Source organism: Columba livia, chromosome 4, assembly GCF_036013475.1.
Source record: "Columba livia isolate bColLiv1 breed racing homer chromosome 4, bColLiv1.pat.W.v2, whole genome shotgun sequence".
NCBI classification, from domain to species: domain Eukaryota; kingdom Metazoa; phylum Chordata; class Aves; order Columbiformes; family Columbidae; genus Columba; species Columba livia.
The window spans coordinates 27,779,486-27,806,744 of NC_088605.1; the positions used below are offsets into that span (position 1 = coordinate 27,779,486).

General features: G+C 40.3%; 1 protein-coding gene across 2 annotated transcripts in view; it reads right to left on the reverse strand.

Annotated features, from left to right (window-relative positions):
- The window catches only part of TEC (tec protein tyrosine kinase), a 52,589-nt gene that overhangs the window by 23,983 nt on the left and 1,347 nt on the right, over positions 1–27,259 (reverse strand). Inside the window, exons 2-3 of one of the 2 annotated variants that reach the window (XM_065060837.1) lie at positions 26,708–26,822; positions 8,963–9,145 (exon numbers count right to left, since the gene is read on the reverse strand). In XM_065060837.1, the coding sequence (XP_064916909.1) occupies positions 8,963–9,100 (138 nt within the window). In that variant the 5' untranslated portion in view covers positions 9,101–9,145; positions 26,708–26,822. The remainder of the gene's footprint in view (positions 1–8,962; positions 9,146–26,707; positions 26,823–27,259) is intronic. The other variant, XM_065060836.1, reaches the window with a different exon arrangement.

Below are 27,259 nucleotides of genomic sequence, written 5' to 3' on the forward strand. Positions count from 1 at the left end.
TAGAAGTGTTCGATGCTGTTATGGGCGACTGAGCCAAAAAAAAATAATTAAATCAATATAAATATAACATGCCTTATATGATTTTTACATCTGTGTATTTACTCGAAGCAAGACTCAGCTTCCTATATTGCTCTTTCTCACCAGAGGCTGATATCTCACAATCCCATTACTCTAGCTGAGCCAAGACATCTATATATAGGAAACACAATGCAGGTACAGCTAATATCAACAAATATGTCTACAAGTTTGCTTGGCAAACTATAAACTGGAGAGTATCCATTGATCAGTCACAATTACCAAGTGAATTGCTGATTCTCTGTCTTGATTTCTATGTAATCAAGTGCAACAAAGTTAATTTTAAGTATCTTCCTAATACTGCTAATCTGTTAAAAAAAAAAAAAATTGTAGTCATTACAGAGGTTTTATACAATTAGAAAGAGTGGCTACTCATATTCTGAGTTAGCATTTAAACACAGATCTTGTGAAAAAGTTTAAAAAGCCATCTAGTCCATCATGGATATTCAGTTATTCATAAGAGGTACAAGCACAATGTTCTCTATCCAGATAAATGTGACAGGCATCAATAAGGGTGAGATAACCTGTAAATATATCATTGTACTTTCTCAGCAATATAATTCATCCTGAAAATCACCGTTACAAGTTAATAATTACATCTTTAATTTAGATGTGTATATATATATATATATATATATATATAAAATCATGCTCGCATGTTTTAAACTATCCTGACTGCACTTCAAAGATTTTGATTAATTCTTTGTCTGACAATGCTGAGAAGAAACTCTGTTTAATTCCATTAAAAATTACTAAAAAGTATGAGCTGAACTGATCCAAAGCCACAACCACTCATAGAGACAGTTGTGAACATACATCCACAGCAAGTACAGTTAAGAACTTACACATGATTCTTGTGAAAATGTATATCCACTTCCACTCCCTAGAGGCAGCCGATTCACAGTCCTCTTCCAGGTCTAGCTGGAATAAAGTTACTATGCAAACTTGCAAGTATTTTAAGAAAGCTCTATCGTTACTACCTGCAACTTGGAACAAAAAAGGCTCTGCCAAACTACTCATTTCAGAAGCTATTTATCTTACATTTAAAAACAGGAGTAATCAAGTGATCAGAAGCATTTTAATACTGAATTGTGCTTTTATTTACATAAAGAATTACATTACCTTTGCAATGACTAAGGAAATCACGTAAATCAGGGTAATTAAGTTAAAAATAACAAAGGATAAGTGCTATAGGAATAAACAACAGTAGAATCTATACACACTAACCTTCTGATAAAATGTGACTAACACAGGGTTTTGGAACTCTAGAATGTTGTTATGCTCCTAAGGAAGTATTTGCACAAGATTAGTGTTGCAATGAAGCTACGCAATTTTAGCCTGAAACTTACAGCTTTAGAGTGGGCACCACAGCTTTGAAAGTAAATTTTCCTTCCTTAAAATATCATCATGGTAATTTCAGCTGCTTCTGTCTCCTCTCCATTCAAATTACAAGAACCAAATACAACTCTTGCAGAAGAACCTTTTTTCCTTAGGAACGAACTTAAAAAAATTAGCCACCCCCAAGAATGTTCAAGTTTTTATTCTGCTTTTTTCATGTATATTCTGGTTGGGGTTTGTTAGTTGTAACTGTCCTTCTATTCATGCAAGGCAGTTTTCACACAAGTCTGATCTTGATGACAAATACCACTACTGCCAGTGAAGACAAGAACACTCCACACCTCCCAAGATCAGCTCCTCAGAAAGTCACCTTCTCTGTGACTCCACAGAAGCATCCCTCTAAATAAGACTCTTAAATTTTTTTCCCTCTGGGGCTATTATTTGTCTTCTCTGTAGAAGCAAATGGTTTACGCACACTAATAAATCGGTAAGTGCTGTTGTCTACCCCAATATCCTCTGTGCATCCCCTCCAGAACTAACAGGTATTGCAGCACAGACTTTCCACGATTTTGTCCTCTCGCTAATGCCACATACCCCCATTCACCCAAACACACACAGGGTAACCACAAGGACCAGGAGTCAGCCCATTTTGAAAATGCAAAACCCAATATAAACCATTTATTGCTGTAAACTGTAATCCATACAGCAAACATGAGCAAACAATAAAGATGCTAAAGCTTAAAGCAATTTCACATTCATAAGCTCGTACTTGGCTTCATACTTAAGGTCAGCACAAGCTGCTGTGGGCTGGAAAGGTTTATGTGAGTGTACTGCACCATGTGTGGGAGGACAGCAGCCAAACCACACACATCATCACACTTTAACGCTGAAGAGTGTCACTGCTAAGCAAGCTGAGAGCAAAAGAAATACCACAATGAAAGGGAACATTTGACAACTCCAATAGATATGAGGATACTAGCAGTCTGCATATTGATAAGAATTTATAAACTTATGACCGGATGTGTGTCAGTTCTGTGGAAGCACCACGTTCATGAGAAACATCAATGGGAAATTTTTCAAACCAACAGACTAGCAGGACACTTTACTCACGGAAATCAGGTCCTTTCATGTATTCCGGTGATAAGTACTTTAACACCTACTTTTATTATCTTGCCTTCATCTCAAAGAATTTTCCTCACCTAAAATGCCATCTAAAGCAAAAACCTCAAGTCTGGTGGCACTTTTACTTCAAGTGAGCTGCTCTGTCAGCACGAGTTAACTAAAACTTGTGTGAAACATGTTACCTGCTACCATAGCTATTCTGTAATACATCAGTAAGCCTGCTCTAGTCAGGGCCGTCAGACTGCCCTAATGTCTTCTAGCAGTTCGGAGACATCTTCAGACCATTGATTGAGAAAGAATTCACAACAGTGAAACTTACAGCCACACAGGAGAAAGAAAAACCAAGAGTACCTAGTGGACCACTCTGGTGGATGCGGTAGCTGAATGCTATTTATTTCTGTGTGGCTTGTCCCTTCTGTGTGGCCAACCTTTGCAAAGGAGCGTGTGGAGCACTTGCACAATGGGACACCAGCCACCAGGCATAGCGGTAGAGCCGTAAATATTTCTTTCCAATATAACTGTTCAGCTGATATTTCCTGACGTATTTCCAATTTCAGTGACAGCTAAATAAACACTAAGGTTGGATTTTCCGAACAGTCAGCTGAAAGTGTGAATGCACCACTCCTTTGAAAACAAACTCCAGAGAATTTTAAGTTGAATAGGCAAGATATGAAGCTGCTTTTGACAGAAAAATAGCCAAGTGTACGTAGTGTACGTATGTGAAGTTATTTTCATAAATGCCTCCTTGGATTTCAAACCTGTACTCCCTTCAAGGTGAAATTCGCAGTTCAGAAGAAGTCATACTGAAACCTCAGCTAAATTTTTGCTGGTTAAAAATAAATTAAAAAAAAAAATCCAAATTAGATTTTTTTTTTTTTAATTACTGCATTAAATATTTTAAGACAAGCAAGTTTATTTCAAAACCACCAAACTTTCCTTATACAATTCTTACTGGTTAGTATTTTTTTAATTCTTAGAAGAACATAGTTCAGCATACTACTTCAGGTATGCTTCTGTTCATTTTTCTGAGCTGTCATGCCACACAAAATTGGAAAGAGATTTCTTAATAAAATATTTCACACCAGTGTTTCCTCACAATGACACTACCTGCCTTTGCTATACAGCCACATTACCTGGAAAACTTACACTGCCGTTAAAGACTCCAGCTCACACCAGTAAGCACAGTGCAGAAGTCCTAAAGAGCAAGGGCCAGTTGATACAAAAATGCCTATAACCTCCCACTTCCAAACTGCCATAGTTACTACTGTCTACATAAATCTGTTTAAAGCTGGGTTGCTAAGTCTACAGCGCATATTTGAAAACGTTATACATACTTAAGTCTGACTGTAGCATATTCAGTTTTATAGTATATCTCCATACTCAGAATAGGATGATATTTTATTTCTTCCCTGGTTTTATACATTCATGATCAGTACTCTGTGCTTGATAGCTGATTTATTTATTTCTTACTACAATGGATATTTATTACAAATGGAATCCATCACATTCAAATCTCGTTAAAAACTTTTGCAACATTGAGGAAAAAAGGCAGAAAGTACACTTTCCAACAATAACAGCTGATAAACCATTAAAAACTTCATGAAATATAACATTAACTCAGCCTTTTACATGCTTGTAATTCTTGTTTGGCCAATATTGCATTTCCCCAACATTTACTTACTATTCCACAGAGTTAATTAAAAAAAAAAAAAAAAAAGCCCAAACCAGAAGCCATCTCCAGCTTAAACAGAATATTCCTCTTTTCTGACAACATTAAAAATTCATCTTCATGATGCTTAAGGCAAGTCAGTTCCTACTGTTTCTTTATTTTCAAGCTTTTAAATGACCACCTTTTTAACCAACCTTAAGGTGACACATGTCCCATTTTTTAGACAAACAGCATGACACCCAGAGGTAGTTAAGCCATAGAAGCCACGGTCCTATTGACTTCCTACACAAAATAAGTTTTCTGTGACTTATAATTGTAGAGCTTTGTGCAGGTGACCTTAACCAGGACTTAGGTTTCTGTGCTTTGAAACCAGTCTTGAAATTCAGTCTCTTTACTGTTTCTGTGGTTATACTTCATTGATAGCTCTCAAACCTCCTGCATGTACAGTCCAGCACTATTTCTAAGTGCAGAAGCTACATTTCTCCTTCTCATGTCAGCCATGCAACTCCAGCTTCACTGTAGGCACTTTGTACCATATCAAGATGCCTGAGCTGCTTAATAGCAGGTATAAAAAAATGTAAATAGGTTATGAGCAAGTTTAAACAAGATTTTACCCTGATGCAGTAATCATGCTTATGAGATAATTGTTTATTGCTCCAAGTAGGTATAAGGTGCTTTGTCAAGACATAGGACAGAAAAAAATAGAGAAGAGTGTTTCCATAATGTGCAGTTTCTGGTCACAGAGCAAGTGATCCCCCACCACTGGCTGCACAGAGTCAATTAAATATCTCAGCAGCATTTACAAGAATATTTGCTATGGTTGAATGCTTTCTGCTGTCATAAATGTTCCACTTCTGTCACCAGACATACCAAGTATCTAATTTTGTCACCTTATTTACAATACCAACTTGCCCACACTAAGTATTGACTAATTTGCTTAACGAGATTTAATTTATTCTTTGTTTTTAAAAAGAAGTGGTATGAGTATTCTCATGACCACAAACTCTGGGTTCTTCTTGAACTCTCTCTACTGAATCACCGCAGAAGTTAAAATGGAAGGAGAAAAAAAGAAAAGGCCAGAAAATACTTCCGTTTGGCCAACGACCACACTGGGAATCACATACTTGCCTACTCAGCCATCCTTAGCAGATTGCTACCACTGAAGTTATGAAATTAAAATGAGAGTGTGGGATCCTCTTGGCTTAGATTTCCATGCTTATCTTACCAATCTGGACTTTGAATATTGCCAAGCCTGAAATGAGGTCAGTCCATACAGATGCTTTCATCTGTCATACCTTTAAACTGAACCAGCATACACAGTAGTCACATTTATTTCAGCAATAGACCTCCAGCTATTCAGAGGGAATAGAATTATTTTAGTCTCTAGTAATCTCTTTTTCTTTTTTTTCAGCCAGAATGTATGACTGTCTTAATGTAAATACAAATTTACAGCCACCATCATTGGCTTAAAAAAAAAATATCACCACAAAAACCCACACCACAACACACCTGATAAAACCCACAAACTTTTCCATTTCAGTTGCCCAGTGACACAAAGAAATAACTACCACTGTGTCATGGAGATCTTAGTCACACAGTGTTATTTTTTTCTCCTCAAATAGAGACCAAGAATTGCTGACAAAAATATTCAGCGTGCATCTCTAAGATCAGGGCTCCTTATTTTCAGACAATATTTTCAGATAGGGCTCTGAGCAACCTGATCTAGTTGAAGATCTCCCTGCCCATTGCCAAGGGTTGGACTAGATGACCTTTGAAGGTCCTTTCCAACCCAAACAAACCCTGTTCTATGATGTTGTTAATAAAATAAAATGCTGATTGATGTTTAAAATAATCTAAAGCAGGAGAAACTGTGAAAATGAAAAGGGTTTGAGTTTAGAAAGCTATGTGTTATGGTGGAGCCAGTCTAACAACCTGCTGATGTCAACAGTTGGAACATCCTGTCCTCCTCCACTACCAGGCATTGCCTCTGGTGCTTGTTTGATCCTGCATTGAGCTAATGCATCTTGGTAACCCAGCAGAACAATAATCCAACAAAAATAAAACTGGATCAAATATATTTCCACTGATCAGCAAGTTTTTCCATATCAGTATGGATTCCAAGAGCATCAGGACCAATTCAAGCACTTGAGAGAGGCCTGTGAGACCAGGACAGGGATGACACGGACCTGCCTGTTTCAGCAGCAAACTGCTGGGTTAGTGTAGGCATATTGTATGTTTTTCATCCCATCTGTCCTTATCATATGTTGTAACATTTTAAGTCACTGCCGTCACAGCTGAGGGCACTATGGGCAGGTCTGCTCCATCTCACTGCAAATAAAACAGATAGATTAAACCCCCTCTTAGACAGATCCACCCACCAGCCTCTCCTGGAAGGGTATTTTAGCCAGAGGACATTAACCTGCAGGGAAAAGGCAAAGCTGGAAGGGGAAAGCTAGAAGTAGTAACTGCATAAAGGGTGACAACTAAACCTGCAAAACCTGCTAGTTACATTTCTATTTGACCCTAATGTAAGCTGACACAGGATAAACATGCGATATGTGTTTCAGAAAGCTTCTCAGCCCCCACCTATTTATTGCCTAGGGGAAAAACAAAACAAAACAAAAACAACAACAACAACAAAAAATGCATTCTAACACAGCCAGTAAAAATACACAAATTCATATTCCCAGATGGACTGAAAACTGACTGGTCAGACCCAGAGAGTGGTGGTGGTCAGTGGCACCAAGTCTAGTTGGAGGCCAGTGACTGTGAATCCCAGGTGTCAGTACTGGGTCCAGTCCAAAACTGGCAGTAGTGGCTAACACACCAGGGGTCATGCTGCCATCCAGAAGGATCCCCACAAGCTGGAAGTTCCTGGGCTGGCAGGAACCTCATTAACTTCCCCACGGAGAAGTGCAGAGGCCTGCACCTGGGAAGGAACAACCCCAGGCACCAGCAGACACTGGGGGGCACCCAACTGGAAAGCTGCTTGGCAGAAAAGAGACTGGGGATCCTGGTGGACACCAAGTTGAACAGGAGTCAGCAAAATGTCCTTACTGCAAAGACAGCAAATGGTATCCAGGTCTGCATCAGACAAATTACTGACAGCATGTCAAGGGAGGGGATCCTGACCCTCTACTCAACACTAGTGAGGCCACACCTGGAGTCCTGTGTCCAGTTCTGGGCTCCTCAGTATGAGAGAGACCTGGATATACTGGAGAGAGTCCAGCAAAGGGCCACAAAGATGATGAAGGGACTGGGGCATCTCTCCGATGAGGAGCGGCCGAGAGAGCTGGGGCTGTTCGGCCTAGAGGAGAGAAGGCTCAGGGGGATTTCATCAATGTGTATAAATGTCTGAAGGGAGGGTGCAAAGAGGACAGAGCCAGGCTCTTTCCAGGGGTGCCCAGTGACAGGACCAGAGGCAACAGGCACAAACTGAAACACAGGAGGCTCTGTCTGAACATCAGAAACAGAACATCAGAAAGCTTTTTTTTTTTTTTTTTTTTTCCTTTTTTTACTGAGAGGGTGACTGTGCTCTGGCACAGGTTGCCCAGTGCAGTTGTTAAATCTTCATCCATGGAGATACTCAAAAGCCATCTGGACACAGGCCTGGGAAATCATCTCTAGATGGCCCTGCTTGAGCATGGGGCTTGGACCACATGGCCTACAGAGGTTCTTTCCATCTCAGCCACTCTGTGATCTTGTTCTTAATCCTTGACTGTGTCCAAGCTATACTCAGAACAGCAACTGTGGTACTAGAGCATGGTAAGCAAGATCAATTCTGCTGCAAGCACGAGCTCTGACAGAGAAACATGCTTAGCAAGCCTCAGCTCTCCTGTATTCCCTTCTTTCATCAGAGGTAAGACAGCAAACACAAGGTTGCAGAGCTGTCTCCATTAAGTTTTAGCTGTTGAATGCCTTCCCAGAGTGTAGAGCATGCTCTGCTAGCTGCTGCAGCCATTTTAATCTCTTTCAGCATTGTGACATTGTGACATCTGGAAAGTAGCCTCAGTTAAGTGGAAAAATCTTACCCCCAGCACTAAAGATATGACTGGGCAGTCCAGGGGTAGGTGATGTTGATGAAACTGAGTCTGGAGCTGATTTGAAAAAATGCTGGTTTGAGGATTCACCTAGTTTACACTATTGACTTCTGCTGTAACCAAATTTACACAGAGTGGTAACAGGGATTAATTGCTTGTGCTGCCAAAGAGCAACTGCATTCAGCTTCATTTAAACCACTGGGTTACATGATCCACTCTAATGGATCTCATCTCTAGCAAGCTTGTCCTGCAAAGTAGTGCTCTTATCAAATGCTGTTTCTCCTGTTTGAATTCAGTTAATTCCTAGATTGAAAGTAGTGGTCTTCACAGTAAACATAGCCACAAGCAACTACAATTGTAAGTTTTTCTGCCTTTTCCCCACTTTGTGATAGCAGTGATCTTTCATTTCTCTGGAGAGAGAAAGAAATCAGCTTTAATAACCAGCTCTAAAAGCTGTTTTATTTCTGGCATTCTGGCTATGTACTACTGCTCTGATTAAGAGCTAGTCCACACTGACTAGCAGATAACTTATCTACACCTTTGTCAATCTGCAATATAAACAAGAAAAAAAGAGAGATGGCAGCTTATCTCCATTGCCACCTATGGCCATTGCCTCCATCTGCCTCTGACAGTATGATATACAGTAGGAAAAAAGCCAATAGTATAAAAAAGCAAAAAGGTACAAAGGCACTCCATAGTATAAATCTGTATTTCCTACCTCTGCTCGACCTTCATAATATGTTAGCATAGACTTTGTGAGTACAAAAAGCCTCTCTTTGTAGTTTAAGGGAGAAGTCCTCTTCTTCTGTTGTGATCTTTTAATCAAAATCTCTTGTAGGATAGTAGTCGTATTCATTTCAGCCACTTGTCAGCTCTGTTTCTAGCCATTGAATATCAGTTCCTGTGAAGACGAGAGGAATAAATCATTATGATATGTTTGGAGGATCACAGAGCTGAAGATTTCTCTAGTAAAAATAGCTTCTACTTACAGTTGAAACTACCTGAATATACAGAAAGCTGGAACTCACCTAAAGCATCTGGAAGTTTACAGAAGTTAATTATTAGACAAGAAAATTCAGGCTTTGCTCAGCTGAGGGCTGCACTGGCATGTTCCCAGGAAGCCAAAAGCTGTACATGACTAGGACACTGCAGCCTACACCACAGAAAATATGGGTGAGAAATCCAAAACGAGCTCCAGACAAACAGCAGCGTACAACCACTCTTCAAGGTCCCAATACATATCAAAGTTTCAATTGCTAAGGTCTATACATAGAAAGGCCATTTGCAAAAAAGTTCAGTACACAAAACTGAACATGGACTAGTAAGTCATTTTGAAAATTCACCCCAGTTATATTAATGAAAAATTTTAAACACAAGTGGTCACTTAGAAGATGTCTATTTGAGAAGAAAGAATTAACAGTTATTTTTCAGAAAGTGTTAAGGATAGGCCCTTCATCTTCTATTTATAAAGGCTCCATGCTGACCATCGACAATTTAAGTAATTTACTTCTGACAGTTCTGGTTACTCAGTACTATCAAGCTGCTTTAATGTTTTACACCATGACTGATACCTGTAGAACACACTTAAGAGTACATAAAAACAAAACGCACCCACAGTTACTTTGCAAAACTGGCTGCAGCATCCTGCCAACAACACTGCCAGGCAATTTCTCTGTTCTTTGCAATTATGTCAACTTGAAGCAAAGCTGATCTCCTCCCTCATCTGCTGGCAGCCGCCCTGCCGTGCTGCTCTGCCTTGTGTGGGTGCAAGCGTTTCTCCTGCCGGGCTGGGAAGCAGCCTAGGGAAGGGATCCAACCAGGAGTTCCATCATGCAGCACAGACTTAACACATGAGGTGGAATGGAGGCAGGAGTTAAAGGTGTGGGAGAGGTTGTGGAGAAGCTGTTCCAGAGAACTTTTTCCCCCATCACCTTTCCCTTTGCCAGCTTTCTGCCAGACGTGCCCACTGCACTGAATGTACATACATTTTTCTCTGCAGGCGACATAACTTCACCATAGACAATACAGTGTATTTCACAGCATTGCGCAGAGAAGCTCAAAAAGTCAGAGCTCTCCTCACAACATCACCTTATGAAAGTCTAAATAAAATTAAATATAAATAAATTCACTTTAGTGTCTCTCCTGCTTTGTGGACAAACATGTAATTATTTATTGTGACAGTACATGAAATGACACCCTTTACCCTTGCATTTCACTCTGTTTTGGCCAGCTAAGCTCTCATATCTCACACTTGTGCCACTTCACACAACTAGATGTACTTGTTTACTGATTTAAAATATCCTTTTATTGTCAAGGCACTTAAGAAAAACATAATTATTGTCTTAGAAATAAATATATTGGAGATCCCCATAGTACTACACTACAGAGCACAAGAAGGATTCAAACCTTCATACTGATAATATTTCATTTCCCTGTTGGCTTTGGTGACATTGACATTATAGAAGAAACTACACAATAACCCTTTTGACAAAATCAGCATTAAAAATTAAAACATCAATGGTGTAATTAGTCAACGTCAGCACCTGGTTGTTACACTGAATTTTTGCTGCCATGCAGATCTCTGCAGATAATAACCAGTTTCCCAGGACAGATCAGTCTTTGGATCCGCATTTGGCCTCGGAAACCCATTTTTGGGGTTTTTTTTCCAAGCCAATGGCTCCTGCCACATTTCTGTTACCATAAATAAGATTCAGGACAACAGAACCCTCACCTGTTATTCTGAAAGTTCCTTTCCAAAATCGCAATACTTTGTTGAGAAGCACCTGCAACAGCCGCCCTTACCTCTTAGCAAACCTATATATCACTTCTTCAGTTCAGTTTTAGAACTTTTCTGCATTTTCACACCCAAATATTCAATTGTTCCCAGACCATCCCTCAGGGCACGAAGCTGTTTGCATGACACATTGTTACGTTCTTCAAAACAGCCGTGGGAGTTTCATGCTGCCACCCATCTAAACTTTTCAGTCTCTCCTGCCAAAGGCTTGCCCTGACAGCTGACAACCTTAGTTACATGATAACAAATATGATCCAATTTGCAGAGATAATGAGTACTCACAAAAAGTTACAGATGCTCAGCATTTAGAAGAGGGGGAGAGAGAACCAACATTATTAAGTATCAAAAACTCTGCAATTTGCACTGATCCATTTTCACATTATACAAATATTTACCTATGCAGCCATCAAGTCACCACGTCTTCCTCAAAACAAATTAAAACAACTATTAAGGAAAATCTATCACTTTATACATTTCAACCAACATGGCATTAAGTTTTACTTGCAGACAGAGCTGCTTACACCTGCCACCTTTCCCGGTTTTCACTGGGAAAACTGCAGCACAAATTGACAAGGTAACACCACCAGCTGCAAGACTACACTTGTATTTCCTGAATCCCACTACCAGGTACAGGATTTCATTTTTTTATTGAAACAATTAGTCACCATAAACACATGTAATATTCAAACTGTTGAATATTGAAATGGATGAAAGACCCAGCGGTCGTTATATTGAGTAGAAAAGAAAGAGTTCATCTCAATCTGACCAGGGCTTCTTTGATCTGAATGCATCAAGTAATTGTCACCTTTCATAGAATCACTTTGGTTGGAAGAGACCCTTAAGATCATTAAGTCCAACCATTAACCTAACACTGTCACTAAACCATGTCCCTAAGCACATCTACACATCTTTTAAACACTTCCAGGGATGGTGACTCAACCGCTTCCCTGGGCAGTCAAAGTCACGGAGAAGTCTGGAAGAACAAACACATTCTGAAAAACACATTTATCATAAATACAGTCATAAAACAAATGCCAACATTAAACGTTTGTTTGTGGCTGAAAACAAAATTAAAATCAAGCTGAAACTCCATTTCCTGAGTTTTTTTCCCCTCCTTAGTGATGGTAACATTTACCTAGGAGCTTGGATTCTCCCTTGCAAAGTCTTAATGCTGAGCTGATGGGCTGCCATCCAACATAGAGAAACCCTCTAAGAAATCCGCATCCTTAGCTTTCTCACTCAGGTTTCATGCATCCTGCACAACTGCTCTTTTTTAGATTTTGGGCCCATGGTAGGAATTCCATGTATGCACATTTAACATTGAAACCAGATCACCTAGTTCAGTAGGTTAATTAAAATGATGTAATATTCACTAATTCTTTTTTTTTTTTTTTAATCAAAATGTCAATTTTAAGTATGCCATGGGTGACATGTAATTCTGACTCAAACCTGTAACTCTTCCAGAATATTTTTTTTTTTAATTAATTCAGATCAGTTTTCTGATCAAGTTCATTATGAGTCCCTACAAACAGCTGCAGTGGGGTAAACGACTAGGCAGCATGCTGCAGCTCTGGGTAGAGCAGAAAAAAACAGTGCAGAAGGAAGAAGAAAAGGAGAACTCCTCACCCTGGGTTTTCTGCTGAAGTTGCTGTTGCTTTATCATGAAACTCCAAACAGAGTTACACGTGAATAGTTACTTACATGGGTATCCAGGACAGGTTTATTTGAATAATTACTACTCAGTCTAAGCAAGGATTGCAAAATATGCTCTTGTGCTTTAAATAGTAGAAGTCTTTTTGCCCCACATCTAAGGCTGCGATTCAAACTCCAAAAAGTAAAAAGACAACTGTTATTAATCCCTGTTAAAATGGTAAATTTCACAGAAATACAGAAAAATATACTTCAGCATAATCTGTCATAATTTTAAAATTAGAATTGAGGGGGGGAAAAAAAATACAGTAATGATATCTGAAATTTATCATATCCTAGAAAAAAGTAAAAAAAAAAAAAAAAGCGCTAAAACAACAGAACAAACAAAAAACAAAATCACAACAACAGCAACCCCAACACACCACCAAAAAACCCACACCCACACAAAACCCCAAAACAAACAAACAAAACCACCTCGGATTGGCTTTTTTTTAAGCAGACTCTCAGAAACCAATTCCATCATATGCAAGCTTCCTTTTTTTTTTTTTAACTGAGGGAAATGCAATTTTGGAGGGCTACTTTTGAATCAATTTAAAAATTTTATCCAAAGATTTGCCAAAGCCTAGTCTCTGAAAGTCAGCCAAAGAATAATCGGCTCATTTTATATATAATCAGATCCTGTGAAAATAAAATTCTTATTTGCCTGCACTAAGTTTAGGTTAAAAAGTAAACAGGCTAAAGAGTAACACAGTGATGGGAGATTCATCAAAATAACCATGTGATGTTGTAAAGTTGTAAAGTACCCTTTGTTCAACTGAAAACCACTCAGGTACACACACAGGAGGAGCATTTCATTGCAGCCAGGACAGGTTCTACAAAATTCCTTGGAAACAGGCTACTGTATTTTACAAAATACAAGCACTTGTTTCCGTTCAGCATTATGACTTAGATATCTGGAATAAGTGAAGAAAAGAATGCTGAAAAAGTGATGGTCTCTCTTAGACGGCGTCAACTGGCATCAAGGTGGTTCATCATACCAAACTGGATCATTGACTCGTCAACCATCACAAAAGAGCAAAAGTGCACAGAACAGCTCAGAGAAAAAATGGTAAGAGTAGCAAGAGGGTTTCTCTCCCCTTACAACGATGAGTTTAATTGTAAGAGAATGACATGTACATGTCTCTAAACCACTTGTAAATGCAGCGATTGCTCTTTGTCATGACCTCCTGTAAGCAGTACACTCCAATCACTAAGCTATCTTTGCACAGCTTCATAGTGCACCTTCTTCAATTCCCTCATGAATAAATTATTTTGGAAAGGAACCTCTGCTTTATGAAACAAAAAAAAAGAAAAAAAATCACACGATGTATAAGATACATTGACATGGGCATTTTTAAAATTTAAATTATTTACTGCTGAGTCAGCAACACTATGGGATACCACACAAAGTATGGACTGATCAGTCCTTTCACTGTCCTCAGCAACTTCTTGTATTTTTCTTCATCTAGAGCTGAGTATCTGTAGCTTTTCTTATTTTTCCTCACATAAAAGCTCTGGAATACCTATAGACTTGCACTGACTATTTTGCCTTAAATTTATTCAGATCAGAAAACCTCTTTAGCACCGGTAATGTTCCTTGCTGGAAGAAAAAAAGCTTAAACTTAGCTGGGAAATAACAGCAAGGTACTTCAGTTAAAGTAGCAAAATCCAAAAGTTTTCACAGCCTACTTCCTACCCTCAACTTCCCACAATTTTTTTTTAGTCAAAAGGTAGGAGTTCATCTCGCAATTTAAAAGACTAGAAAGTTGTCTTAATCTCTGTACTAAAGATTAGCAAAACTCACTGCCCAAGAGTTGCAAATTTTTCTGAATGTGAACATGTTGCCCTACTGTATCTATTGCCTGCAAAGTGTCATTAGTACTGTTGTAACACCTCCAAACCCGTGTTTTTGCTGCTCTTTCAATGCTTGTGAAAAGTTTTTCTTGTTCTTCACCATCATCTATATAGATTAAAGTTTAACCCCAGTCTTCATCTACCCCCGTTTTCTCACACAGAGTAATAATAATATGACATGAAAAGCTGATGGTTTATGTTGTTGGGGAGAAGGGGTCTTTACATATATATATATATATATATGCATACACAGTATGTATAGACATACACAGAGTAGTTGCAATTCATCATATTCATGGGAATTAAAGACATATGCAAAGCCATACCCAGGAAAACTTTAACAGTAAGAGAATCTCAAATACTCTGCCAGTCTAGTTTTTTTAGACTTGAGAAAATTAGATAGTTCTGTAACCACATACATCATGACTTTGCATCACCTTCTGCTCAACCCAATAGCAACCATTAACTGCTACATATATTTCCATAATAATGCTATTAGCATTAGCTACTATTGTTCAATTCCACTCCAGCATCCAAAGTTTCCACCTTGTTTTTTGCTGCAGACTATGTGACCTACTACAACTGAACAGTGCTTCCCACTGAAGAAACCCAATCTGAAGTCTTCTGCAGGTAGAACGGACCTCTTCTACTGAGAGTCTGCGGTTTTGGGCTCGCCAGAAACTGTATGCAGTCTGACAAACTAAAATAGCCTGTCTGTCAGCAGGGTTTACTGCATTCACACAGCTTCCAGGCAAGAGCTTTGCATATTTGGTGGTCTTAGCACACAGGTAGACCAAAATTTTACAAGAAAATAAACTTATCCCCAGCTGAGCCTTCTGACAAAACCTCCTGCAACAGCCAGCAAAATCACATATAAAAAAACTAGCTGTATTTTAATTATCACACATTTGATTCAGGCAAACAAACACTAAAATCAAAGGCAGCAGTAAAACAAAAAAAAAAAATATTTTCAAATATTTATTTTTGAGCGTGGATTTCTGATTTTTGAGTGAGATAAGAACCAATTCTAAGCCTGTCTAATTTTTTTTTGTACTGAGGTTTGATATTAAACCTCAGAAGGGACATAGCAGATTTTCCCAGGTTTGAACTTAGCTGCTCAGTTCTATTTCTAAATACCACTTATAAAGTGCAATAACATGTGAAACTTAATTTTCTGCTGAGATACAGCAGCTCTTCTTATCAGCTGTGAGGCGAGGCCAAGACCAGGACTTCATGATGCTGCAAGGAGTTTGACCACAGCTGGCCAGATGACATAAACCGTAGAGAGATGTGCTTTTTCATTCCTCTAGCGTAAAGGCCTGGTGAAGAATGTTGATTTGGTTTACTTGCACAAATGTAACTGGCCCTCAGCTGACAGAGAAGAGGTAAAAGGTAAAGCCCAAACAGAAAGGGAAGGTCAGGGCCTGAACTGGGCAGTAAGATGTGGCACACTGGCCCTTCTTGAATGTCTCCTTGAAAGGAGACAGTCTTCTTTGTTCTGGCAATTATTTTCAAAGCAAGGTTAGAGAGAAAAATGGAAGAACTGCCTCCAAACCAGCAGGACACTGATCTGCAGGAGCAGAAGCTCAGCTCAGAGTCTACTTCAATTCTACACAGACCAAGGCTACTCCACCAGTCCCCTGATGGTGCTGTGATACTGGGTGGACATATGGCAAAGCACAACTGCTGCCTCAGTCTTCTTCGAAAATCCCTGCCAGTAAGGTTGGAAGAGAAACAGTAACACCCACTTACTAAAGAAACAGGCAAAGATGAGATTGGCAAAGGAAATGGAGATGCTTGTGCAGAAGCTTTTCCTACTTTTCCAGGAAGCTGGAGATTTAGGGGGCTGAAAAAATAAATGTTCTGTTAACTCAGACATTGAACCTAGCTCCGGGCATCCTAAAGCTCACCATTGAGTAGTAGGTCAATTACTTTTGTACAAAAAACTGCAAATGTAAGAAAAGCAAAGCAAAACTATGGAAAAGAAAAAACAAAAGTCAACAGTGCCTGAGGCTTTTTTTTTTAATTAGTAGGCATTTTTATTCTGTTTTTTCATAGTTGGAGTTTGTTTTTCCAAATGCTATACAATCTCAGGTAACCACACGATGTATTATACCACAAAATAAGCTCAATTTATTTCAGTATTCAAGACATCCTCTTGACATGGTCTAACTAAAATACTGCAATACATACAAATTATTACTTGCTTTACACACAGGGAATGACTAACACTTCCTCAGTTACTTCTCTTTCCAAACACACTAAGATGAACTTTTTCCCTTGAACAACTTCTTCTTCTACAACTACTTAAGTTAGAGAGCTACTTGTTCTCCAACTACTAAAGTTAACTCTCTCTGCTCTGCCAGTGTACGTGCCAAGTAACCAATACCAACACAATGAACTTTGCACTAACTTGAATGTGATCACAGTCTTGTTTTGCACCATTGGGCTGATCTACCTCTTAAAGTTATGAATGGTAGAAATAAGTCACCTATTAACCATCTAGCACCACCTCTCCTCTGGTCCAAAGCTCATTCATTATTTCAACACATAAAAGCAACACCCTGCCTTCTAGATCATTACCTGTGATCACCTTAAAATCTACCAAGAAAACTTAATTAGTAGCTGAAGAAAAGCTTTTCTGGCTTGCACATACTTTGCCAGCAATAGGCAAACCTGAAATACTCCTAAGGAAGCTGACTGTTCTCTGCCACAGCAAAGTGCCTCTGGTACATCTACATGGCACAGCTGAAGTCACAGAAATCCTGGCTTTGCTCCCAACAGCAGAAAAGCAGGACTCTGCACTTGCACCACTGAATATTGCTTCTCCAGAATTACTCCTTTGAGTGCAGATTCTGCTGCACATGCCTGCAGTCCTAGCTGCCTTGCTGCTAGCTTCTCTCACTGCACTCTATTTGGCCATCATTTGATAAAGGCTTTATGAATTAAAAATATATTTTCATGTCTCACAAGAGGTATGTAGAAGTGGAAGCATCAATTATGACTTCATCTCTACCACTGTCTCAAGCTACACTTAAATGACCTGATAGGCCTTGCACGTGTAGAAGTATAGAGGGTCATGAAGCACATATAATGTCCTCAAATGCCTGCAGGAAATCCAGTGGTATGGATACACAGGTTTTGAAATCCACCTTCAAAAGCCAGCCTCTAGTTACAAAAGCTCAGACTATGCCACCCATCAGAACCCTGCTAGACTAGGAATAATGACAGTACGACAGTACTCAGAAAGCTAGCAACTCACCCTCGCAATGTGCCAGCCAGCAGTACAATTAGTGGGATGAGTTTATTTGGAGAAGTTCCTTAAAACTGAATTGAATCAAACCAGCATTTTGTTTTAAGACAGCCTGCAAACATCAACCATATATTTGCTGCTTATTGCTAAAGAAGCAAGCTATTTATCTAGCAATCGGTCATCCGCATTTTGCCCTTACACTTTGTTCAAAAGAAGTGTAAATAAACTTTTTACTTTCAGGGAGAACCACCATTTCCCAAACTGATAGCAGGCTGTAATTCTTCGTTTGTTTGTCTTCTAAGATTATTTCAGTCATCAGATTCTCTTTAGTCAGATGGAACTGTCTCATCAGATTTCAGGCAAAAATTCTTTTATCATTGCTGCAATGTTCCTCAATATATTCTTTTTTTTTTTTCCCCCCTTTGCAGTTATATGGAAGCTATATTACTTCCCAAAATGGATAAAAACTTGTAGCACCTGCAACGTAAAAGCCAGCTGAGTGCTTTAGTATCAACAGAATGACAGCTATACACGCATCCTTGAGCCTCAGGGCAAAGGGATGGCTTGTGGGAAAACTAGTCCAGACCCACTTATAATAAACTGGCTGCCTTCCAGCTAAGGACTGCACGATTGTAAATTAAGCATATGGCTGGGAAGAGCTGCAAGGAAGTCCTGAAGTCAGGGAAAACAAAACAAAACAAAAGGTAGTTGGCTTTCAGGGAATTTGGGGGTATTTTAGGCATGCGACTTGCAGAAGAGAAATCTACCTCTGGATAAGCACTAGGTTAGAGAGAAGTGATGGATGCTCTATTGTTTTTCTTTCATATTAACACCAGTTTTACAGAACCTGATGAGATGGCTCTGAACCAGCTCCAGGGGTGTACTGTCACTTTTTCCTGGGTTGTTGAAGACCACAGTCTACCCTCCATATTGCTAAAAATCACAATCTTCTTGGTATCTTTTATCAAGCATCCACCTTTCTACATCATTCACATAGAGTAAATGCAAGAAGGGTTTCTGTCTATTCCATATGAATGGTTGTTAACACCCCCATTATAGGCACAAAACCAATTGTTCTCTCTCTAAAAAGAGAATAAGCTTAATAAAATCATACCCTCTTTTGAGTTAATCTTTTAGTTGCTTTTCAGTTGGCCTATGAAGAATATCTTAGCAGCAAGCTGTAATATTGAAGCTCAATAATGAAGTTTCACTGGCTAGTTAGGTTGAGGCAAGAGTTGGACTTGTGAGCAAGAAATTAAGCACAGCTCCTGCAAGCCCTGTATCCTCCACCAGGACCAATTCCAACATCTGTACACCTGCATTATGCTTTTAACAAAATTAGGCATGAAAAAGACTTAGTCCAGATCTTTTAGAATATATTGCTATTATCTTACCCATATGTTATGTGGCAAGATGCTAGCAATAAATACTAATTATATAACATGGGGTTTTTTTTCCTCATTGTAATTATTGTTTAATGTAAACCAAGTATTCCAGAAAATACACTATGTTTAAATACATTAATTAACAGGGTCATTAGTAAGAAAAATCCACACTTATATTAATAACTCGTTTAAATAGACACAGAAACAAGCACCCGTGGAAGCTACACAGAAGGAAATACTTCAAGAATAAACAGGGAAATTTCAGCTGAAGACAAAGCTGTGAAGTTGACTCAGATTATGAACTACTGGCGAGAACTCACATGCTGGCATCCACATTGGCTAACGGGTGTATTTCCCCTCAAAGTCTTTATTCTGAGGGAGTATTACAAGACCACCTGATAACTGTTACTTTTCTGCATCTACTAGAGCAGCTGACTAGTCCCAAACTGCCCTCATACAGACAGTGCCGATACCTCCAAAGTTACAGGTCGAAACTGCCTTCTGTGCATGAGGAAAAACCCAAGGCAACAAGTAGGGGAGAGGAAATACTGCAAGTTCCTCCTGCATCATTTTCACCAGGATACGTCCCTTCCGCTATGAAATGAGCACAAGAGAGTGAACCCAAAATGAATGACCACTTACATTTCAGCCAAAATCTCTGCTGTTCCCACATCTGGCAATTCAGGGCTATGCATACCAAAGCAGTGGCGTTGGCAAGGTCAGCATCCTTATCTTCTGATTCCAGACTCTTACAGTGTTATGTTGGATGGGTTACAAGGTAAATTTGACAAACTCAAAATTCCCTCACCATCATACCACACCCTCACTTCACCGGGGTGGGACAACACAGTTCTCTTGGTGCAAGTATTACCACTCAATTGCACTCAAAATTGTAGAAGTAATGCTACCAGACCAAAATTTAATGTTGACACACTTTGTGCATGTCTACCTGACAAACTATGAGTAGTACTGTACTTACAGCAGCTTTCATTTTCTTTAATCAGCTACCAAAACTTTTCGGTTCAAATACAGCAAATACAGAGCTTTGCTCTGTATTTGAACCACTAGCATGCTATGATAAGGATTATTAAAAAACACAAGTTAAACAAACAAACAAACAAACAACAAAAAACAACCACACACACAACACATAAACCACCACCCCCCCACCCCCCCCCCCCGAAAACCACCACACAAACAGACAACCACCTCTAAGTAGAGTCTACACTGCTGGGTACATTCTGGAGAGACACTTAGAAGAGTGAAGCCTATTTACCTGAATTTCTGAGGTAAGTCCTGCAGAGTTCTACTCTAAAATTATTTCTAGTGTTCTGTTAAATAGTTAAACTGCTACTTGTGTTTCAGCCACTTACTAATAAAGTCTCTGTACACAGGACTGAAAATCCAGGCTGTCACCTTGAAAAGTTTCTTCTTCACATGCAGTGCAGCATAAGCAACAAGGAACACCAAAGGACTTTAGAATTACTTGTGTCAAAATAGAAGTATTAATTTAGGAGGAAAAAAAATCTCACTGAATCTGAAAATAAACACAACTGAGGCATTGCTGTGGTCTTGTATTTTCTCTTTCCTCTCACTGCAAGGTAGTCAGCATCTCTAGCAAAGCAGCTTCTTGTCTCTGCTCCGCTTTAGGTCAGTTCTCAGATGTCCAGGTGTTTCAACTGCTTCAAGTGAAACGGAATGACAGCACTTGTCAGGTGTCACAAGACATTTAGCATCTTACGGAACTGTATTTGAACTTAAACTCTCTTTGAGATACAGTCATTAATGGTTAATGCTGTTTTACTCCACTAATCCACTTGGTTATTTACAGTAAGGCATAAGGATACTACAGAAAGGGCATCACCAGAAGTTGGGCTGCCACAATCTCATCCCATTAAGATAAAAATTACAAAGGGTAAAGTTAAGACACTGCAAATAGTCCTTTATGGGTAGGTTTCGGGCTTTCATGGGGAGTGCCTTATTCGCCCTGACTTTCGGAGCTAGTTTCAGTTCAAGAAATCCAGAAAAACTTAGGAGAATTTGCTTGTTGTCCATTACTTTATTTTTACATCAGGCAGCTCTAATCCCCCTTAGGCTTTGAAAGAGTATCTTGGTGGGAAGAGAAAAAACACTGCGATGGTGGAAGAGCTGCCTGCAGCTCCTGACGCAGAGCCACAGCCCCCAGCCAATCTCAGCTCTCACACCTTTCACTGTGTTGTTCTCCCCAAATCCCCTCCCGTGAACAGACCCTCACAGTTCACCTGACACACCAGAGTTGCAAATATGCCTCCTTCCAACAACTGAACCCACTCCACTCAAGCGCCACTGAGGATGAATGACAGGTCAGCTAAGCTGCAAGGCTGGCACCAGCCTTCAGCGCCAGGGACAACTCAGTCTTCAAGTCCTACCATGACAAAGCAAAACACAACAGCCCAACCAGCCATGGTCTGAACGAAACAGGGCCTTAATTGGAAAAGAAACCATGTGTGGGTACATAATGAAACATATCTCGTAATGCATTACACATAAGCAATCTGAACCGAAGTTGCACTGGCAGTTTTGAACCTGTCACTCTTAACACTTGAGTGCCAGATTTCTTCTTGTTTAAAACCAAAAAATGTTATTTCAAGCTTCTTTGCTAGATACATTTTAGGTAGCAGTTTTACTTCCAAAAGATCCCAAAGTATATTTAAGATTACCAATTTAGAGGATCTCCATTGGGCCAGAAAAAGTGGTCCATTCAGCTCAAGTCACTTTACATGTCAAGAGCACATCCCTCAAACTGGGTCACACAACCCAAGGTGGGACAGGAACCCTCTCTCCCCCTCACACCATGCCACTGGGGATGGCTGCAGCTAGCGATTTCAGCTGGGAAAACACGCTAATAATTGGAGAGGGGAGGCAGGGAAAACACACACACAATTATTCTTTCCGACAGAATACAGAGCTTGAGCCTGTGCTATAGGATATCCTGTAATTCACAGGACAAGCAGCAGCCCTGAACACATTAAGAATTTGATGTATTATGGTTATCTCACCCACCCAATAGGCTAGTACAGAGAACCTCACAAAAAGAATTTTGCACGGGGCTGCTTACTGCAGAGTTACAATGGATACTACATTCAGCTAAAACTGAAGGATAGTCATCCTCTGGGTCTGATAGGGAGTTATGTGGCCATCCTGGAGGTGGGGAGGGCAAAAAAAGAAAAAGTCTTATTTTGTTTAGTAAACATAAATGGTGAGGAATTGGTCTCAGCATAACATGACAGCGAACAGTGTGCTCTCTGGCAGGGCAGGGTCCCAGTGTCCTGCCCAGACCCAAGCTCAGAAGGAAGAACCTCGTTTCCTGTACCACCCCAAGCCAGTTTTTTCTGCCACACATTCAAGTGAAAACAAGGCCTACATCTAAAACATTCATACAATTTAATCAGATCGTGGCTCATAACAGGCACAGGGCTGAGCAAAACCCCCCTGACAGGAAACTCAGCTGTGACCTACTTGTGCATACATAAAGATGTGGCAAAGTGGTACTCATTCATACATCTGCTGATAAGTGAAATGTGAATGAGGAAAAGTGGGACTGTCAAGAAAGCGTTCACCCAGGTCCCATGTACCCCAGCACATCGCTTTTTTTTAACCCCCTTTATCCTACACTTGTTTAACGTTGCATGGGATTTTCACTGTAAGAACTGAAATTAGGCAGCCCAGTTGGCAGCTCGCTGCTTCGCCTCAGAAAAGGGGCTGTGACTGCAAACATTGCCAAACACTTCTCCTTCCCATCACCAGGAGCTGGGTCCCCACAGCAGGTGGGGAATGGTTCTCACACATCAGCCATGGCCAGGCTCAGGATCTCCCAGAGCAACTCGTCTCCCTGCGGCAGGCTCCTCAAAACCATCTTTCCTGCCCACAGTACCAAGGTTGGATCACACTGAGCTGGGCATGGGCTTTACTGAACCACCCAGAATACAGGACAGAGTGATCCAACCAAGATACATCTTTTCAGCAAAGTGCTTTTCCTCATTGAAACTTAGGTGTTGTCGAAACCAAAGACTTCTCTCAGGTGATGTCATTCTTGGTAAAAAAGGTAAACCCTGCCCATGATGGACAGACCTACACCCAGGAGGCTTCTGTTAATCCCTCAGAGATTTCATGATTCCATTTGAACACAGCAGCCACTTCATGGTGCATAGAACAAACCAAACTCTTCTTATTCCATCCCACCTCTGCATCTAGGAAATGGTAAAAACCCATTTGCCTGCCTGCAAAGCACCTCCTACAAGATTCATCTCCCCACGTGTAAAATAAGTCTGTTTTTCAAAGATTTATCCCACATGGTATTTTCCCTGACTCTGAATCACGGCCTGCACAGCTGATCCAGGGCAGGGAATGACTGAGCTGTAGTGGCCACGGGGCAGTGGTCAATCACAAGCCTCTGCTCCCCGGTTCCTCTTCTGCTGCGCCAGATAAAGGGCATATGTTCACCCAAACTGCGACTTCCCTCGCCTACATGGTTCTTTCCTAATGCTTTTTTCCTTTAGAAAACACACTTAGAAAACCAGAACAGAAGCAGGAGAGCAGAATACTCCTCTGCCTGAGGACCAGCAGAGCAGACTGGGGCTTTACTTTTAGAAGTAACATCCCCTGTTAACAAAAAAAAAAAAGGCAAAACAAAACAAAAAAAACCCACCACCACCACAAACGTTTCTTGAGACCTGATTGACCATTTGTTAAAGCTTGGGTGCAATTTCACTGGTTTGTGGCCAGTCTCTCTGCAAACACTGTAAGGAGAGTCCTTCCCTTGCATTTTGTGTAACAGAGGGAGCTATGGATATCTGCAAGTCACTTAATGAACATCATCACTCTAACTTCCACAGTGCAACAACTGACTGACCATCACTATCACTTTTTAGCCAAGATATTGATAATTCTGTACAAATAGATGCATCTACATAATAACAAAAATATCTGTAGCACCAATCCAAAAATATGTGATAAATGTCCTTCAGAAGCACATATGTTCTTTGAAATAAAAAACCAACCACCCCAGGCCGCCTTCTTCACGTCAATCTTTATGCCACTCTGCCCTAGTACTTCCTAGTGCTTCCATATCTTTTTTTAAACTGGTGTTTTCTTATCCCATTTCTGCAGGAGAGCTATTATAGACTACTACAACTGATTCTTTAGCATACAAAAACGTGCCTTTTTTTAAAGCACTCTTCCAAGTTCTGCAGTAAAAAGGTAACAGGTCACTGAAAAAAAGTCAAAACAAGCTAAAGTAGAAAAACATCTTGGAGGTAAATGGTTAACAGGGGCTAGACACTTTTTCCATGATTTTTGCACTGACAGCAGGAAGTACAGAATTCCATTGTCTAAGAAACAAAAAAATGTTTTGCATATTTGAGATATAAATATTTGTATGAAAGTTACACCATTCTGCACCTTATCTTGTATATCCAGTTTATAAGCTAACACGACACAGAGGGAATTAAATCTACAACAAGCTGCACCTACATTTGGCAGAAGGGAAGACTTTTCTTGAAAATTCCAAGCAATTCTGTGAAAGTAACCACTTCCCAGACACTTTAACTTTAATTACCGGATACCACACTATCAGGCATTTCTGAATACAATGTTGTTTCAGGGCAAGATGAAACAATATGGAGCTGATATTGTTTTATCAGGTCTATTTTATTTTTCTCCCTTTTTAGCCATTGTAGGCAGTCAGCCATGTTACTGGATACACCACAGTGCCAAAACCACAGTACTGAGCCCACAGTTAATTATTAAAATGTAACTTAGGACATAAATCTAGCTGCCTCAAAATCAATGTTTTTAAAAGGCTTTAAAAATTCTACAATAACATTAAAAAAAAAAAAAAAAAAAAAAAAGGTGGTACTCCTACAAATTGTGAAGGGCTAATAAAATCAGGTCTGGCAACTGAGAACTAGAGTTACTTCGTAACGGAGGTCTAACTGCCAGTATATTTTAACTATATGAACTCCAAATCTTTGTTCTTGATTTTCACACTTGTGAGATCATCTCATTAAAAAAGAAAAAGGAGGGAGTAAGCAGGTGCTAAATATAACCACATTGCGCTGCTTTTAGTGGTTTCAGCAGGAAAACTCATATAGAAATCATTTGGTTCAAAACACTCATAAGATTCATGTAGCAAAACATGTAAAGCACTGTTTCCTTGAGGACTAAATGCAGAGACAAATCACAGAATCACAGAATGTTAGGTCTTAGAAAGAACCTGGAAAGATCATCTAGTCCAATCCCCCTGCTGAAGCAGGAACACCTAGATGAGGTTACACAGGAATGTGTCCAGGCAGGTTTTGAATGTCTCCAGAGAAGGAGACTCCACAACCTCCCTGAGCAGCCTGTTCCAGTGCTCTGTTACCCTCACTGAGAAGAAGTTTCTTCTCAAATTTAAGTGGAACCTCTTGTGTTCCAGTTTGAACCCATTACCCCTTGTCCTATCATTGGTTGTCACCGAGAAGAGCCTGGCTCCATCCTCATGACACTCACCCTTTACATATTTGTAAACTTCAATGAGATCAGCCCTCAGTCTCCTCCAAACTAAAGAGATCCAGCTCCCTCAGCCTTTCCTCATAAGGGAGATGCTCCACTCCCTTAATCATCTTCGTTGCCCTGTGCTGGATTCTCTCCAGCAGTTCCCTGTCCTTCTTGAACTGAGGGGCCCAGAACTAGACACAATATTCCAGATGCGGTCTCACCAGGGCAGAGTAGAGGGGGAGGAGGACCTCTCTCGACCTACTAACCACCCCCCTTCTAATACACCCCAGGATGCCATTGGCCTTCCTGGCCACAAGGGCACAATGCTGGCTCATGGTCATCCTGCTGTCCACCAGGACCCCCAGGTCCCTTTCCCCTACACTGCTCTCTAATAGGTCATTCCCCAACTTATATTGGAACCTGGAGCTGTTCCTACCCAGATGCAAGACTCTACACTTGCCCTTGTTATATTTCGTTAAATTTTTCCCTGTCCAACTCTCCAGCCTGTCCAGGTCTCACTGGACGGTGGCACAGCCTTCTGGCGTGTCAGCCACTCCTCCCAGTTTGGTGTCATCAGCAAACTTGCAGATAGTACACTCTGTTCCATCATCCAAGTAATTGATGAATATATTGAACAATACCGGCCCCAGTACTGACCCCTGACGCACTCCACTAGATACAGGCCTCCAACTGGACTCTGCCCCATTGACCACAACTCTGTGGCTTCTTTCCTTCAGCCAGTTCGCAGTCCACCTCACTACCCAGTTGTCCAGACCACACTTTCTCAGTTTATCTGTGAGGATGCTGTGAGACACTGTGTCAAATGCTTTACTGACGTCAAGCTAGACCACATCCACTGCTCTGCTGTCATCTATCCACCTCATAATGTCTTCATAAAAGGCTATGAGGTTGGTTAAGCACGACTTCCCCTTGGTAAAGCCATGCTGACTGCCCCTAATGACCATCTTATACCTGATATGCCTTGAGATGGCACCAAGGATAAGTTGTTCCATCACTTTCCCAGGGATGGAGGTGATGCTGACTGGTCTATAGTTACCCGGGTCTTCCTTCTTGCCCTTTTTGAAGACTGGAATGAAAATGTGATTATTTTGTCACAAGATGTAATTTCTCAATACCTAAAACATGTAGAATAAAGTTTATATAAACATGAAGACTATCAGAGGAGAGTCTGATAGCAAATGAGCTTTTTCCTGCTGTAGTCTCCTTACAAACCATAACCACCCTGCCCAGGAGCTGCCTCCCCACCTACAAGACCAGTGCCTGTGAAACAAGATGAGGCTGCCTAAAGGGCCCCTTCTGCACAGGGGGTGTGATCCCAGCAGCGCAGCTGTTGTGCTGAAAGAGGAGCATGTGCAAAACCACTCTGGGTACCCCCTCAAGGGTAACTGGGAACCTATTTGTACTGGTGCTGCTTTCCGATGGCCTAAAATATCCTAAACATTTATATGGCAGCCATGAGCAACAACCCATCTTCAAGTCGCTGGAGAGTTTTGAGAAATTAAA